This window comes from Myotis nattereri, assembly GCF_964212035.1.
Source record: "Myotis nattereri genome assembly, chromosome: 11".
Classification (NCBI taxonomy): Eukaryota; Metazoa; Chordata; class Mammalia; order Chiroptera; family Vespertilionidae; genus Myotis; species Myotis nattereri.
In genome coordinates this window covers 57,309,933-57,327,680 of record NC_138086.1, presented here as the reverse complement: position 1 = coordinate 57,327,680, position 17,748 = coordinate 57,309,933, and the positions used below count along the sequence as shown (strand labels likewise).

Sequence of the window (17,748 nt, the reverse complement as noted above, 5' to 3'; positions counted from 1 at the left end):
TCCCTCCCTAGAGATAACATCTAGGCCAAAGTTGTATGTCAGCTGCTGCCCCAGAAAAGCAACAAAACCAGCCACAGATGACCTCAGGACCAGCTGCATTGAATAATGACCCGCAGCCTTGGCGCTGAGCAATCCGTCAGTGGACACCCAGACCCTGAAAGGACACACCTGGAATGCTGTGAATATTCTATTAGGATCTCCCCCTGGGACCTCCCCTAAAATCTCCACCCTTGAAACCCTTAGGATAAAGGACCCGGCCCACGGCTGTGCCTTTCTCTCCCCTTATTCAGGGTATTACCATTCGCTTCCTCACTCCCAAGCTCCAAGGGCCCTTCCTTTACCTCTATAACTTATTCCCTAAGCCCATTTCTTCTATCAGTTACTTCTTTTTTTAAAAATATAATTTATTGATTTTTTACAGGGGGGGGAGAGAGATAGAGAGTTAGAAACATCGATGAGAGAGAAACATCGATCAGCTGCCTCCTGCACATCTCCTACTGGGGATGTGCCCGCAACCCAGGTACATGCCCTTGACCGGAATCGAACCTGGGACCTTTCAGTCCGCAGGCCGACGCTCCATCCACTGAGCCAAACCGGTTTCGGCTATCAGTTACTTCTTCTACCTCTGTGATTTTCCAAATACATGTTCTCTTATAGTTTGGGTCTTGGCTCTGAATTCTTCCCTAGCCAGAACTCAAGTAGAAGGTCACTGAACCCAGGTCCATCTTACCCCACTGGCCTCACCCCCTGGTGCCGTTCTGCTGCCCACAACAGAACAAGAGAGGCGCCCCCGGGGAGGACAGCTGGATGAGCCCTTTGGAAAGCCAGCGGTAAGGTTTCCTGAATTAGCAATTACAGAATGAGGGACTTGGGGGCGGGGGGGGGGGGGGGGGGGGGGTTCCTTTACAGATTGTTTCATTTGAGGCATCTGGGCTGCCTATACTAGTAGATGTATTCCATATGCTTGTAAAATCCACCAAACCACCTTACTATTGGAAATGACCCACGTGCGAACTCTTATTAAATCTACATACTACTAAATCCACAGGTCTGCCAGCCCTTGAGAAACCTGGTGGTTGTCCGCCTTCTAGCAGGCTCGATACGCAGCTCCAGGAGTCGTCCCAGGAAGCGAAGGCGGGTGCCCCCTGCTGGTCAGCGCTGGGTACTGCAGCTCAAGGAAAGCCCTTTACAAGGGGCGTGGCGGCTGGTGGGTTGCGTCACACCGGCGACCGGAAATAGGCGGCTACGTGTGCGTCAGTGGCGCGCGCCGTGGGAAACCTGACCAGCCGCATGGCCGCCGGGTGTCCGGAGCCTCCGCGGGCCAAAGCGGCCTCGGAGGGGCCGGTGGCGGGGCCCGCGGGTGTCCTGCCCTGCCTGGAGCTGCCGACCTACGCCGCCGCGTGCGCGCTGCTGAGCAGCCGCTACTCCTGCCTGGTGGCGGGGCCGCACCGCAGGCACATCGCGCTGTCGCCGCGCTACCTGCACCGGAAACGCACGGGGATCCGGGAGCAGCTGGACGCGGAGCTGCTGCGCTATTCCGAAAGGTCGCGGCCTCTTCCTTCGCGGACCCTCGTTCCTTTGGGGCCCGGGCGGGGTCCGCGGGTGGAGGTGCTGATGGCGCGGGAGAGAGGGGCGCATGGGGAGAGTGCGCCGGCCTCGTGCGCTGAGCCCCCGGCGCCTGCCGTCGGGAAAGGCGGTGCCTCCGGGGCGGGGTGCGTGCGGGTCCCTGTCCCCGGCCGGAAGGGCCGCGTGAAGGTGGCGGGGTTGTGTCGGCGGAGGGTTGGAGGGAACCTCGCTCCAGAAGCCGGGTGTCGGGCTAAGAGTGGAGCGGGGGCCTGGAGACCCCTATGGCCCAGGTGGCCCTTCAGTTGATTCTCGCTCATTCTATAGAAAGTTGAAGCCTTAGTACAGTTTTTATTTGTAAACGGTGAAGGGCTATGCCGTTGTCATGGCCGTGGATCTGATCGGGGATGAGAGAAGTACTATTAGTTTTATTTTGAAGAGCAGCTTATTTCGTCTAACTGGCCCGCCTATTGCTCTTGAGAGGAAATATATATGTATATGTATATGTATATGTATATGTATGTATATATGTATGTATATATGTATGTATATATATATAAAATCACCAAACACCTGCTGCTGCTGCTGCATTTGAATTAAGGCCTTGACGAGTAACTTGGAAACGCCGAGTTGCCGGGGTGGAGGTCGCGGAGGGGTGGGGAGGTGGATCTAATGCTCTTCTAATCTGCTTGGGCTCCAAGGCAAGGGTCCCAAAACGGCCGAGTGGATTCTCCCGCGATTGCTTGCCCCCCTTCAGGACTTTCATGAGCCTCTGGAGAAATTGCAGGACTTGCCCATGTCACTTTTCATCATCAAAGTATCCAGACGTTTCTCCACTTTCTCAAAGAACCCTGAACCTTAACACAGGTTAAGAGTCAAATAGAACATACAGCTTCCTCCAAGCACCAGCACACCTTATGTCTATTTTGTGTAGTAGGGAGTTGGGGTGTAAAAACAGAAAGAAAAAAAAAAAGAGAAAAAACAAGATCTGTGTTTTCAGGAACTTTAAGCTCTATTAGAGGTATACAGGCAAGCCAAATGCAGCGAAGTGTTAAAATTTGGCAGAAGTCTATTAATTTATAATGAGGGGCGAATTCTTTCGTAGGACCTTTGAGAACAACTTACCAGGAGGAGGAGGAGATGGTAGCGTTACAGGCAGAAAGAGTGGCATAAACAAATGGATGGTAGATGGGAAATGGGGTGCTTTGACTAGAGAATTGTACATATTAAGTGGCCAGAGTGAGGTTTATGTCGGGAAGACGATGGGTACAGTTGGAGGGGAGGGCAGTGGGTCAAAGACAGGCTGGGGACAGACAACCCAGAGAGGATGGCCATTTTGCTCTTCTTTCCTGCCTTTGCCAGTTTTTTGTTTGTTTGTTTTGTGTGTGTGTGTTTTCTACTTTTTGCTTAACCATGAATAGCACAATATCCTCTTAACTCTGAAACTTGGCACACTCTTGAGAGAGTAGTACACATCCCTGGTCTTTGGGGCGTAAAGAAAATTGACATGGGAAATTTCTTAAACTGCAAGTTTGGTTATGATTTGGTAGTATTAGATGATGGTTTCAGGGAGGTGACACAGTAGACAGAAGACCAGTTCAGAGAGGATGAACATACAAGGTGGTCAGAAAATGTGGAAACATAGGCAACTGTTTGATGTGTTTTACAACTTTCTGAAACCAGTTAATGCCTCAACTTGACAGGGTAGGCAGGGCAAGCACCCACCTGTCTCCAATAGGAGCCATTCCACCAGAGAGGCTAGGAACTGATTGGATGGTAGTTCCTTTAAAGGAATTGGACACTGTTGCCATGTCGGTTTATAGAGCAGGTTGCGCTCTGAACAGCTCCCCACCCACCCTACCTCACCCACTCCTCACCCTGCCACACACACACCTTACTTGCGGGATGTGCTGAAGACTCCAGTGTATTCAGGGCAGTCAGGCACCACACATTCAACTGTGCGTTACTGATGAGGGGCAAAACATTGCACAGGCTGGAAGTTGTAATAGCAGTCAACCATGCATCAGGTGTAGTTGTTTGTCTCCCGACTGGGGCCATCCTGTAGAGCAGCGGTTCTCAACCTTGGCTGCACATTAGAACCACCTGGGAATCTTGCTAAAATCCTGATTTCTGGGCCTCATCCTCCGGAAATTCTGGTTCTTTGTTACTGATGTTGTGGCCCCACCCCATGACAGAGAAACAGAATTTCCGGAGGATGAGGCCCAGAAATCAGGATTTTAGCAAGATTCCCAGGTGGTTCTAATGTGCAGCCAAGGTTGAGAACCACTGATGTAGTGGCAAGAGGACTTGCTTCTCTTTAGCAAATGAGGGAAAGGAAGGAATTGAGAATGGCTCTCAGTAGTGTCCAAGTTATCTCAGCAGCATCCCCCATTTGACAGACTCCACCCTTTTCCCCAGTGACAGGATTTTTTTAAAGCTATTTCATATCAATTTTGAAAATTTTGCTTAGAGAAAGTAGTTTTCTAAATCACGTAATTTCTAAGTTATATCTTTGAGAGGCCATTAAGAAAAAAATCTTGCCCTGTCTGGTGTTCACAGTGGTTAGTGTTAGCCCTCGCACCAAAGGGTTGCGGATTCAATTTACAGTCAATTTACAGTCAAGGGCACCTACCTGGATTGCAGGTTCAATTCCCGTCCTGGTCAGAGCACATGCTGGAGGCAGCCAATCCATGTGTCTTACATCGATGTTTCTCTCGCTTTCTCTCTTGACTTAGTTGAAGGTGGTAAATAATGTTCCTTCTCACTAGTTCTGTAGAAGCCTTAAATGTGCAATCTAAGCAGCCTTTAAACTTGATTTAATTGTCGTCTATTTAAACTTAAGACTACCACCCAGACCTGTAACCTACTTAGGATGGTATCTGGAAAACAAAAGTAAAAGAGGTGATAACATGGTTAAGGGGTTTGTCATCGTATATCTGATGACTTTAGTGAGTTTCTTGCTGGGAGTTGGCTTTCCCAAAGGTTGGATGGATTTATACAAATCCTTTTGGGCTTAGGCTCTGTGGTTGCATTCCGTAGTCAATACTTCTGAATTCTGCAGAACCCCATAACCTCCTTGTAATAGTTTGCTGTTCTACTGTAATGAAATGAAAACACTCTTTACTGTGCTGAAATGAAATGAAAATTAAAAGGTAATATAACCTACCTACACAATTGCAAAGAAATACACATGCAGTGCTCTAATACCGTACAGTAAAATGCATTTCAGTGTGGAAATGCTGAAGCATGAGTACCTAGAAGAATGAAGTAGTTAGGTGCCTCCCACACCTACACCTGGAATCACTGTGTATCAGTTACAAAAGCACATTGATGCAGGGGATTTGAGTTGATACCTCACACACAGTGTCTCCAGTGGTCTAATGCTTTTCTGAAACAATGGGAAACTCTCAGTAAAGTTCCACACAAAACAGTCTAGCCTTAAATCTATCCAGCTACATTCCTGGAATTTATAATGCATATTAAAACCATGCAAAACTTACTTTAATGTTAATGTTTTTTGTTTTTTTTTTAAATTAGATTATATGCCCAGCTATTTATAAATCAATCTATCCCCTCATTCAAAAGTTATGCAGAGCTAGGGACATTTCTTCATTGTACAGAACGGTCTTGCACAGGGTAGACTGTCTCATATCTCTGGCCTTAAGCCAGTGATTGTCACAACCATGGTCAGTACCACCAATCCCCGAATGCCTCCTAAGGAACAGCAGTATTCCTCCCACACTTGAGACTCACCTTCTAATAATTGATTAGGGGAAACAAAGTCTTAATTTTGTTTTTCTGTCTAATATGGCAGCTACTCCCCTTCAGCACCTTGCTCTCTAACTCTGTGTTTTCTGTGCCCCTAATGCTGTCTCAGTGGTGGTGTTCCTGCTCAGGAAAGCCACATGCAGAAATTAACAACTCAAAATTGTGCTTTCTGGAGTAGTCTCTATGAGTTTTTCCCCCCCTAATTTAGTAGTTATTAAAGTTCCTTTCCAGTGGCTCCTGGCTGTTTTTGTTTAAACACCTGCTATTAGGAGAAATTCTTTCTCTTATTCTATATAAACTAGAGGCCCGGTGCACTAAATTCTTGCACGGATAGGAGGGTCCCTAGGCCTGGCTGGCGATCAGGGCAGATTGGGGCTTTCCAGCTGCTGGCCAGGGCCTCCCTTCCGGGGCTGCTGGCCACCAGTTGGGGCTTTCCTTTGTTCCGTGCTGCCCCCTGGTGGTCAGCATGTGTTGTAGCGAGCAGTCGAACTCCCGGTCAAACTCCCGAGGGGATGCTGCGTATTAGCCTTTTATATATATAGATTACTCTAGAATATTGAGTTCAACAAAAATGTTCTCGTCTCTGAAAGGGGCCTTAGTGGAATCCAAACATATATACAGATAGATTCAATACATGAGATTAAGAACCATGATCATGCTGTGCATGGATTCCTATAGGAGTAAAGGAGTGATAGATTTCGGCCTGGAAACTTTCCTGGAACAAGTTGTGGGTGTGGTAGTGGAAGCCACTAGGTCTGCCTCTCTAGTAATAATTCCTTAAGAACCTGGAAATGACTTTTTGCAGTAGTAGCTGCCCCCTAATCCTGACTGTCAAGCGTATAGACTAAAATGTCAGTCATTCTCAGCAATAATATAGTTGTATTTCCTTTTTTTTTTTTAAATATATTTTATTGAGTTTTTACAGAGAGGAAGGGAGAGAGATAGAGAGTTAGAAACATCGATGAGAGAGAAACATCGATCAGCTGCCTCCTGCACATCTCCCACTGGGGATGTGCCCGCAACCCAGGTACATGCCCTTGACCGGAATCGAACCTGGGACCCTTCAGTCCTCAGTCCGACACTCTATCCACTGAGCCAAACCGGTTTCGGCATAGTTGTATTTCTTAGCATTACTAAGCAACAGTTGCAGTTTGGAATTTTTCTCTAAAAGTCATGGCTTTAATGTTCAGGGGCTTCAGCTTTAACCTTAATACTTCTCTTGCTATGTGCCATCTAGTACAGAAATTTGGTAATGCTGGATAATGCCAAAATTTCTTTGATTCAGTCATACTTAGAAAAATACATTTTTTCTTGCCAAGTCCTATTTTTTCCTTTCATTACTATTTTAAAAAATATGTATTGATGTTGTTTTTTTTTTTTAAGAAAGGGAGAGGAATAGAGAGATAGAAGCATCAATGACAGAGAAACACCACTGATCAGCTGCCTCCTGCATGCCCCCTAGTGGGGATCGAGCCTGCAACCTGCACATGTGCCCTGACTGGGAATCGAACCAGTGACCTTTTGGTTCATGTGCAGATGCTCAACCACCGAACCACACTGGCCAGGTTTTCCTGTCATTCTAGCATGACTAGAATCCAAATGAGTAGCAAATAGAGAAGGGTCAACTTTTTGCTCATGCATAATTGGACATTACTGGGTACCTATCTTAAAGTTAGGTTAAATCAGTTTTAACTTAGCCAATATATTGGGAACATTGTGAAATCGGACTACTAAAATTATTACAGGCTAACCAATATGCTATATGGTATTTTTGGTTTGGTTGGTTATATTTAGGAGATATACTTTTTGGACTCAGAATTTCTAAACAGTATGACAATGCTAGTTAAAAAAGGGTAAAAAAATACAATTTTTTCTTTTCTTTATTTTTTTTTAACAGCCTTCTAGGTGTCCCCATTGCATATGATAACATTAAAGTAGTGGGTGAACTGGGAGATATTTATGATGATCAAGGACACATTCATCTTAATATTGAAGCCGATTTCATTATTTTCTGTCCTGAACCAGGGCAGAAGCTTATGGTACGTATGTCTCTTTTTTGTAGCTTTCTTTATATAATTATGTAATTTGAAAACTTAAGAAGAAACTATATACTTTTGGACTGTTATTGTGGGTAACTAAAAATTATTTTAAAAGATAAAAGGAAATTAATTTCCATCATTTCAACCTAGGTACGTTTTGAAACGTCACCATCCTAAAACTCACATGCATGTAGAGTATGTGTCCCTCCAATTTATTCTTTTCATATAGCACCAAAGTGAACTTAAGATATTAAAAAAAAAAATCAGCCCTAGCTGGTTTGGTTCAGTGGATAGAGTGTTGGCCTGCAGAGGACCCCAGGCTCTGTTTTGGTCAAGGGCACATACCTTGGTTGCAGGCTCCGTCCTGGTCGGGGCTTGTGCAGGAGGCAACCAATCAGTGCATTTCTCTCACATCGATGTTTCTGTCTTTCCCTCTCTCTCCTACTCTCCTTAAAAATGAATGGAAAAATATCCTCGAGTGAGGAGTGACAAAACAAACAAAAAACCACAAAAGAACACATTCTTTAAAAAAAAAAAGTCAATTTTTATTATTTTTAAATTTCCCAATTATACATAAATATGGTTTCTTTATAAAAGATTCAAACCATATAGTAGTATATAAAATAGGAGTTGCAAATTCAAATGGTTGTGGGGCCAGGCAGGTAATAAAAATGAGTCCAGGATGGGGGGTGGTGAGACTACTCGTACTATGCCTTGAGAAGCTGGAAATGCAAAAATTGGCATGAAATCTGAATTATATCCATTTATCCTCTTCATTTGCAGTTCTGTGTGTGTATATGTTCATATATATATGTGTGTGTGTGTGTGTGTGTGTGTGTGTGTATGTTTGTATATAATTTTTTCTTACCTAAAATTTTTTTAGAGGAATTGTTTAATCTAATGACAATAACTCAGCCTTGATACTATTAATAAAAATATAGCTTAGATTTCACTATGACAAGATTTACATGGCATTTCTAATTAAAAATTTTTTTTTCAATATCCATTAAACTGGAAGAAATAGTATACTTGGACTGCCAAACTGGAATCCTACAACCAGCCTTCAACTATTAAAGTTGTCAGTAGATTTGTAGTTAAAAATTCCCCCAATTCAATTGTCATCTGTTTTGTCTAAATTATCACAAACGCAAACATGTCCATGGAAATAACATTCTAATTGTAAAGAAAATATGAAATGAAAAGTAAAATTATCCCTATTACTCTATCTTCTACAACAATATCCAGTCCTTAAATACTCTTGACCAATCAACTTTTTCCAATTTTTCTTTATGTTTAATAATATGAGATAATTTACATGCAATAAAATGTATAGATCATGGTGTGCAACTAAATTAATTTTGACAAAGGCATATACCATTGTGTGTCCTTAGAAATGACCCTCATGCCCTTTCCTGGTCAGTCCTTTATCTCATCCTAGATACAACCACTGTTGTGATTTCATTGACCATAAATTAGTTTTGCCTGCTCTAGAATTCCATGGTAGTGGGATTTTTCATTATAAAATCTAAAATAGCCTCTTCTGCTCACCATGAGTTTCGTCCATACTGTTGCGTGTATTGTTTCTTTTTTAACACTCGTGGTATTCAGTTAAATGAATACTAGAGGCCTGATGCATGAAATTCGTGCAAGAGTCGGCCTTCCTTCCTCCAGCTGCCAGCACCGGCTTCCCTCTGGCACCCGGGCCCAGGCTTCCCTTGCAGCCCTGGCTTCGTCCGAAGGACGTCCGGTCTAATTAGCAGACTATGCTTTTATTATTATAGATATTACAATTTGATTATCCATCTTCATTGAGGGACATGTGGGTAGTTTTCAGTCCGGAGCTATTAGAATAAAGCTGTTGTGATCGTACATTTTCATTTCTTCTATGTAAAAAACTAGAAGCAGTATTGCTAGGCTGCAGGGTAGATGTGTGTTTAACTTTGTGAAAAACCTGCTGTTAGGCTAACTTCCCATACAGCACTTCCAGGTGCTATGCATCTTTGCCAGCATTTGGTGCTGTCAGTCTTTTACTTACAGTAGCTTCTCATAATGGTTTTAATTAGCATTTCCAGGAGCTTTTAGTTTTGGTGAGGTCCGATTCAGCATTGTATACTTTTATGGTTATTGCTTTCTGGATCCTATCTAAGAAACTTGTCTACTCCTAGAAACTTCTATAATTTTTGTAGTTTTAGCCTTTCCATTTAGGTCTATATTCAAGCTTTAATTTTTGGTGTATAGTGTAAGGTAGGCCTTTGAGATCCATTTCCTTGCCCATTAGCTATTCAGTTATTCCAGACCCACATATTGAAAAGATTTTCCTTTCCCTATTGGATATTTTTGAATTGATAGACTTGATTTTTTACAGCAGCTTTAAAGGTACAGAAAAAAGGGAACAAACACACTATTTCTGTTATTGACATTGTGTTAGTGTGGTACATTTGTTATAGTTGTTGAGCCAATAATGCACCTTACATTAGAGTTCATTCTTTGTGTTGTATATTCTGTGGGTTTTGACAAATGTATAATGACATGCATTCACCCTTAGAGTGTCCTGTAGAATAATTGGTCACTGCCCTAAAAATCCTCTGTGCTTCACCTAATCATCCATACTCCCTCCCTTTGGAACCCTGGACTACTGATCTTTTTACTATCTCCATAGTTTCTCCTTTGTCAGGATGTCATATAGTTGGAATTGTACAATATGTAGCCTTTTCTGATTGGCTTCTTTCACCTACCATTTATGCAGTTAAGATTTCTCCATATCTTCTCATGGCTTGTTGGCTCATTTCATTTTATTTCTGAATATTACTCCATTTTACAGATGTACCATATTTTCCCAGACCTTGCGGAAGGTCCCATTGTGGACACCTGTCTCCTGATAATGACTGAAAAGGAAGTTTTATTCTATCATATGTATAAGGAGTTGCTGACAGCATACATGTTAATATTGTTTAAAAATCTATAATTAAAAAATATGAATTTTTAAACTATTTTGAGTTTTCATATACCTTACCTATATTGATTCCTAGAGGAAGAATAGAAAACTACGTTTTTTGGAAATTTTTATTTCAAGCTTAAAATTCTATAGTAACATCCTTTTATCTTAGTTTTTAAGCTTCTAGTGTTTTTGTATTTTAGTCCAAGCAGCTGTTCAAGATTTACATATAAAGGGTAAGCTGTCTTCTAATAGGACTGCTTACTAGTACATCATGCGCAATTTAGTCATTAAAGAATGCTCGTTAAGCTTTGAAGTTCAGACTGTATAGAAATACAGTGGATCCTAGTGATAAAAAGCATATGCTTCCTGCCTTGCGGTCTTTTTACATGTAGGTCACATCAAAGAGTGATTTCTGCTTGGTTCAGTGTGGTTGTAGAGTGCTCCACTCCCCTTGGAATCTTAGATGGTAGCTAAGGTGGGTTTGTCAGGGGGCAAAGGGGAGGGTAATTGTTTATCCAGTTAGGCAGTTGATATTCAGTTACTTATTTAACCAAGTTTGAGCTTTCTACAGTGTTCTAAAGCAATGCTTTAATGTAACATGTAAATTTTGAGATAAATATTTTCCATACCAAATTATACTATTTTGATGTTTTCACTTTGAAGATCAGTTTGAAGCTTATAAAGTTTGATTTATCTGTTAACTCTTTGGGTCCCTTCTTGATGTTCTTTTTTCTTTTTTCTTCTCAGGGTATAGTTAATAAAGTGTCTTCCAGCCATATTGGCTGTTTAGTACATGGGTGTTTCAATGCCTCCATCCCTAAACCTGAGCAGATGCCAACTGAGCGATGGCAGACTCTGGAGATAAATGTGGGCGATGAACTAGAATTTGAAGTATTTCGTTTAGACTCAGACGCTGCTGGAGTATTCTGCATTCGGGGAAAACTAAATATCACCAGGTCAGTTCCTACTCACATTATTGTCATTTTGATACTTAAAGGTTTCTATTTAATTCTGAATTTAGAGACCATACACCCTCTTAAAAAATGTTTATTATAATATTTATGCTTTCAAACCAGAAAGTCATTGTAAATCATTATCTTAAGTGCTAAGACAATGCATTAAATATTCTAAAGCCCTACATCTAGCTAAATGGTCTGTATTTTAATAACTCAATTTTACTGTATAGTTTCTAGTTGTTAATTTTTTAAAATAGTTGATACCTGAGCTTGAAACTAACAATTTAATCATATTGTATAACTATTAGCCTGCTTTCATTTGTACATGATTGAAACAAAAATAATTTGATTGTCATTATGCCAGGTAGACCATTTAATTTCTATTGAAATTCTTATAAGAATTACTTTGATCTTGAATCTTGAGCTTGGCTCTATAGGAGCTCACTTTGGGAGCGGGGAAACTTTTGGCATACTGCTAATATTAATTTAACAATTTTCTAGATTCTGCTTTGATAAGTAACCAGAGTGCGGATTCAAGTTCTAGAGCAGCTGTCCCATAGAACTTCTGTGATTATGATAGAGATGTGCTGTATTTGTGCAATTCAGTAGCCTCACGATTGAGCACTGGAAATATGACTAGTGTGACCGAGGAGCTAAATTTAAAAGTTATAACTATTTAAATTTAAGTAATTTCAGTGAGATATGTGGCTAGTGCTCTCTATAGTTCTAGAAAGAAGGTGGCTTCATTGAGCCTTGTTTTTATCTTAGTGATAAAAAATAATTCACAACTGTGAAATGTGCTTCAGCAGAGGTTAGGAAGAACAATGAAATTATTTGAAGCAAGGATTGAGAAAGTAGATAGGAAACTCCATTATTTTGATAGGTAACAGAAGTATGTTTTCTCTCTATTTTATGTTAATTTGGCTAATAAGCCTGGATATTGTGATGTTTAGTATTTAGGGACCAATTTTTTGTGAACAAAACCAGAATTTAGGAGCCATGTTTTGACAACCTTTTCATGTCGTTCACATGTGTGAAAGCAGTCTGGGAGAAGTTCTTGGGAAACAGTAATTTTAACATTTCAAAGGGCTGAAGGATGATAGGAAAGACCGTTTGAAATTTACACTGTAGGATGCAGCCTACGCTGTTGCTTAGGAAAATCATAGCAGGTTGGGATACTCTTGATCTTTTTGTTCTTCTGTTTTTGCTTGTTGCTCTTCAAACTTTTAAACTGTTCATTTCTAGTTCAGAAACCGAGTGCCCTGCAAATTCCGAAGAAGTAACAGAAACTGGGACTGAAGAAGCTGCTGAAAAACCTCCAAAGAAGAAGAAGAAGAAAAAGAAAGAGCCAGATGACGTTGAGGGTGGTGCCACGGAGCTAGCAGATCTCTCAGATGTCACCGGGAGGGAAGAGACAGACCTGCAGGTAGATAATAATGTGAATGGGCTCTGGGAGGAAGAGCCAAAGAAGAAGAAGAAGAAGAAAAAGAAGAAAGACCCAGAGCCAGATGAAGTAGAAGGTGGTACCACTGAGCCAGCTACTGTCCCAGAAGTCGCCATGCAGGAAGAGACAGACTTGCAGGTGGATAACACCATGAATGTGAATGGCCTCTGGGAGGAAGAACCAAAGAAGAAGAAAAAGAAAAAGAAGAAAGACCCAGAGCCAGATGGAGTAGAGGGTGGTATCACCGAGCTAGCAGATGTTCCAGAAGTCGCCTTGAGGGAAGAGACAGACCTGCAGGTTGATAATGTGAACAGTGGCCTCTGGGAGGAAGAGCCAAAGAAGAAGCAGCACCAGGAAGATCAGAACCAGGACCCTGTTTTTCTGGGCAGTGACTCCAGTGGTTACCAAAGTGACCATAAAAAGAAGAAAAAGAAAAGAAAGCACAGTGAGGAGGCTGACTTGGCCCCACTTTTGGAACACTCTCCTAAAAAGAAAAGGAAAAGATGATTTTCTTTAGTACATTGTAAATACGATTGTTTTAAAAGATCGATTTATACACAGTAGATGAAATGTTTGAATAATATGAAATAATTCTCAAAACAGGAAACTATTAAACTGCCATTTTATTGTATACAGAGTGAAAGGTAAGATCTCTCAGTCTTAACTTGGCATTTTTCCAGTTTTTACATTCTAAATAAAATTATTTCTACAAACTCAATACCAGCAAAAGGACTTTATAATACAGTGTTATATCATTAAAGAGTCAATTTGAGCTTGGATTTTTGGTTTATTGCTTTTTAAAAAAATTTATATTATTGAAAGTATTACAGATGTCTCCCTCCCCTCCCCCCCCCCCCATTAACTCCCTTAACCCTGCACATGTCCCCACCCCTCCCCCGCCCCCATCCCCATCCCCATCCCCATCCCCATCCCCATCCCCAGGCCTACTGCACTATTGTCTGTGTCCATGGGTTGTGCATATAAGCTCTTTGGTTAATCTCTTTTGCCCCCCCCCCCCCCTTCCCCTCTGAGATTCCTCAGTATGTTCCATGCTTCTGTGTCTCTGGATCTATTTTGTCAGTTTATTTTATTCATTATATTTCACATATAAGTGATATAATGTGATACTTGTCTTTCTCCAACTGGTTTATTTCACTTAGCATAATACTTTCAGGTCCCCCCAGGCTGTCTGAAAGGGTAAGAGATCCTTCTTTTTTATTGCTATATACTATTCCATTGTGTAAACGTACCACATCTTTTTTTATCCATTCATCTACTGACGGGCACTTGAGCTGTTTCCAGATCTTAGCTATTATACATTGTGCTGCTATAAACATAGGGGTGCATATATTCTTTCTGGTTGGTGTTTTGGGATTCTTAATGATGTATTTCTAGAAGTGGGATCACTGAGTCAAATACTGCTCTTTTTTTAAAAATGGATTTTACCTTTATCATGAAATCACCAGCTTTTTAAAAAATTCAAGGCATTTACCAGTTTCAGATTTCCCTTTATCGTGGCCACTACAGTATTTCTGTTGTTTAACTTGGAGTGGTTTGCCACAGGAGCTCCTGCAATCTCCAGCACTCCTAGGAGAACCACGTCAGTACTGACTAGTTAACAGGGGTGGGCAAACTTTTTGACTCGAGGGCCACAATGGGTTCTTAAACTGGACCGGAGGGCCGGAACAAAAGCATGGATGGAGTGTTTGTGTGAACTAATATAAATTCAAAGTAAACATCATTACATAAAAGGGTACGGTCTTTTTTTTTTTTTTAGTTTTATTCATTTCAAACGGGCCGGATCCAGCCCGCGGGCTGTAGTTTGCCCACGGCTGGACTAGTAGGAACAGTATTCACTATTCTTTCCTTCTAGGCGCATGTGTGGTGTCATTTTCTTTTTTATCTAAGTCTCAGAGGTTAGTGGAGAGTTGTTCACTGGTACCTACTCATTTGTGCCTCAACCATTCTGTTTTTGTTTTGTGTTGAAGTAGAATTGGATGAAGACAGGAAAAACATGATCCTGATTAGTGGGGAATTCCCAATTACGTTTTAATAATTGGGTTAGGCTGCTAGAAATTGTTCTGAAGAGAAAACAGCTGTTCATTGCTTTCACTGAGAACATGCCAAGCATTAACATGTCCAAGACCTTAACTATTGGATAACTGAGTGATGAAATGATAAGCCGATTCAGGTTGATAACCAATACATGGCAGTCTTCACTCACTTAACAGGTACTGGACCATCTACTGTGTGCAACACATTCTGCTAAGGTCCAGGAATATAATGGCAAGCAAGGCAGATGCAGCGCCTTCCCTCATAGAATATCAGGAGAAACAGATGCCCATACAATAAAAGTAAGATCACATACAGAAAATTAGTAACTGGTAAGTGCTGCAAAGAAAAATAATTTTCCTCTCACTGTTAGTGGTATTAGCATGCGTACATGGGTGAATGGGTTGAACTCCAAATGGCAGCCATTTTTGTTGCCATTTATGTAGTATTAGAAATAGTACTGGTCTCACATTGTTTAATTTCCGTTACTATATAAATTCTGCTCGTGGTATTTCTTGATCCAAATCTGTAATGATAGAATACAGAGTTTGCAATGTTTGTCTACAGGTAGATGTGCCAGACAGTGGCAAGGTGTGCGAGCCAGTGTCTTCCCATACAGTTTAGTTTCACATGAGTATGGAGGCCTTAAAATGTGGGTAGTCCAAATTGAGATGTGGTGTCGGTAGAAGATGCATACCAGGTTTTGAAGATGTACAAAGAAAGAATATAAAATATCTCAATTTAGTATGTTGGTGAAATTATAATATTTTTGGTGGTTAAATAAAATGTTAAAATTCAGCCTTTGCATTTTCTTTTGGCTTTTTTTTATTTTGCTAAAAGATCTAAAACTTAAAATTACATATGAGACTCACATTATCTTTGTTTTGAACAACACTGGTTTAAAGGAAGGATGAGTTGAAAAAGGGTTAAAACAAGCTATATTCTCGGGGTTTAATATAGTGGCATGCCCTGAAAATGTTTTATAAATGCTTCCTTAAAATTTTTTAAATACATAATTGAAATCATGTCCGACTTAATGTAGAAAATTAAATTTTGTGAAACAATTTCCCCTTTATACCAAGGAAGCTTCAAATTGTTGTTATTCATGGAAAAATAAATTGTGGCTTAGCAAAATAAGCAAATTTCCACATGATGTTTGTATATTTTCAGTTGGTGCTTTTCTCATTCATGTTCTGTACAATTAAAAATAATTGGTATTTTTGTTCTTTGGCTAATCCTTTCACCTTCTTTCATCCAATCCCCTTCCTCCCACCTCCTCTCTGACAGTTGTCAGTCTGTTCCATGCCTCTGGACCTGTTTTGTTAGATTCCACATGTAAGTGAGATCATATGGTATTTGCTTTCCTCTGACTGGCTTATTTCACGTAGCTTAATAATCTCCAAGCCCATCCAGGCTGCCACAAAAGGTAAGCGTTCCTTCTTTTTTATGGCTGTGTAGTATTCCATTATGTAGATGTACCACAACGTTTGTATCCACTCATCTACCGATGGGCACTTGGGCTATTTCTAGATCTTGGCTATTGTAAATATTGCTGCTATGAACATAGGGGTGCATATATTCTTTCAAATTGGTGTTTCAGGATTCTTAGAATACATTCCCAGAAGTGGGATTGCTGGGTCAAAAGGCAGTTCCATTTTTAATGTTTTGAGGATACTTGATACTGCTTTCCATGGTGGCTACACCAGTCTGCATTCCCATTAACAGTGCGTGCACTAGGGTTCATTTAAATTGATAAAATGAAAAGCACAGTTTCAAATGGCATTACCTTGCCTCTGATGTGATATTTTTAACGTTTTCACATTATTTCAATTAATTCATTAAGTGCTTTGTCTATATCTGATGTGGTTTTCCACTATTTTTTATCCCATCAGTGTGTCAGTGATAACTTAGATGGAAAACTTCCAAATGGTCAAAATTGAGTCTCTCACTTGCTTTATGCATTCCACTAGGATCATCCTTGGACATTTTTCATCCACAAAGAAGACACACTGTGTTATAAAATTAGTATGTATCCATCTTTATGAAAGTTCCAAATGCAAAAGTAGCTCCCCCATTCTTCTAGTTATGATCTCCACAACCCCCCACCCCAACATACCCATGTAACAATCTATATCCCAGAAATAAGTACTGTTGTCAGTTTCACATACAGTTTTAGATTTTGTTTTTAAATAGACTTTAAAATATTTAAAAATATAAATGCACTCAAATATTTATAGAATTTGAACCTACTGTTTTCATTTGATATATGAATGTATAAAGGTATTCTTATTTTTAATGTTGGCAAATTTCCATATGTAATTTTTCATTTCCTAATGGTGAACATTTAGGTTTCTATTTTCCCTCTTAAACACACACATTGAGCATACGTGTATATCCATCCTTATTTGATAAAAAGCCTAGAACTGAAATTGTATTAAAGGAATAAATTTCAGTTTTTGATATAGATCGTCAGATTGTCCTCCAGGACATTGTACCAGTTTGCAATCCTATGAACAGTGTGTGGTTGGCAGCCATGCCAACACGGAGATTACCGGTCATTGTAAATCTTGACAGTCTGATAGGTGAAAATATTATGCTGTGTAATTGATACTGATTTGGTTTTTAGTGAGCTTGAACCACTTATTGTCTATGCATTTTGTTCCTTTGATTTTTGTGTGGTGTTGTTTCATTTGTAACTTTTTCAAGAGCTCTATCCATAATTGGGATGATGTTTTTTTTCTGCATATGTTCAATTTTTGTAATTTGTCATTTGTTTTAGCTTTATCATTTGCTGTTCAGATATTTATTTAATCAATGATCTCTTTTGAGTTTTACTTCATTGTTTTTCTTATAAAGGCATTTATATCCCAAGATTATAAAATAACTCATATTTTCTTTTAAAAAAAAACCCCACACCATTTTTATTGATTTCACAGAGGGAAAGGAGGAGATAGAAACATCAGTGATAAGAGAGAATCATCTGTCTCA

General features: G+C 40.4%; 1 protein-coding gene across 2 annotated transcripts; it reads left to right on the top strand.

The window, feature by feature from the left end:
* The first annotated feature begins 1,262 nt into the window (after positions 1-1,262).
* Positions 1,263-15,557, top strand: POLR1F (RNA polymerase I subunit F). 2 transcript variants are annotated; one of them, XR_013996562.1, is made up of 5 exons: positions 1,263-1,544; positions 7,229-7,370; positions 11,056-11,264; positions 12,510-13,352; positions 14,940-15,557. XR_013996562.1 is itself a non-coding variant. In XM_081101775.1 (4 exons), exons 1-4 carry the CDS (start codon positions 1,291-1,293, stop codon positions 13,213-13,215), a joined length of 1,311 nt encoding a protein of 436 aa, XP_080957901.1. In that variant the 5' UTR covers positions 1,263-1,290; the 3' UTR covers positions 13,216-13,480. The 2 variants fall into 2 exon arrangements, 1 of the variants encoding a protein (XP_080957901.1); XM_081101775.1 differs by lacking the exon at positions 14,940-15,557 and having other exon boundaries at positions 12,510-13,480.
* Positions 15,558-17,748: the final 2,191 nt, after the last annotated feature.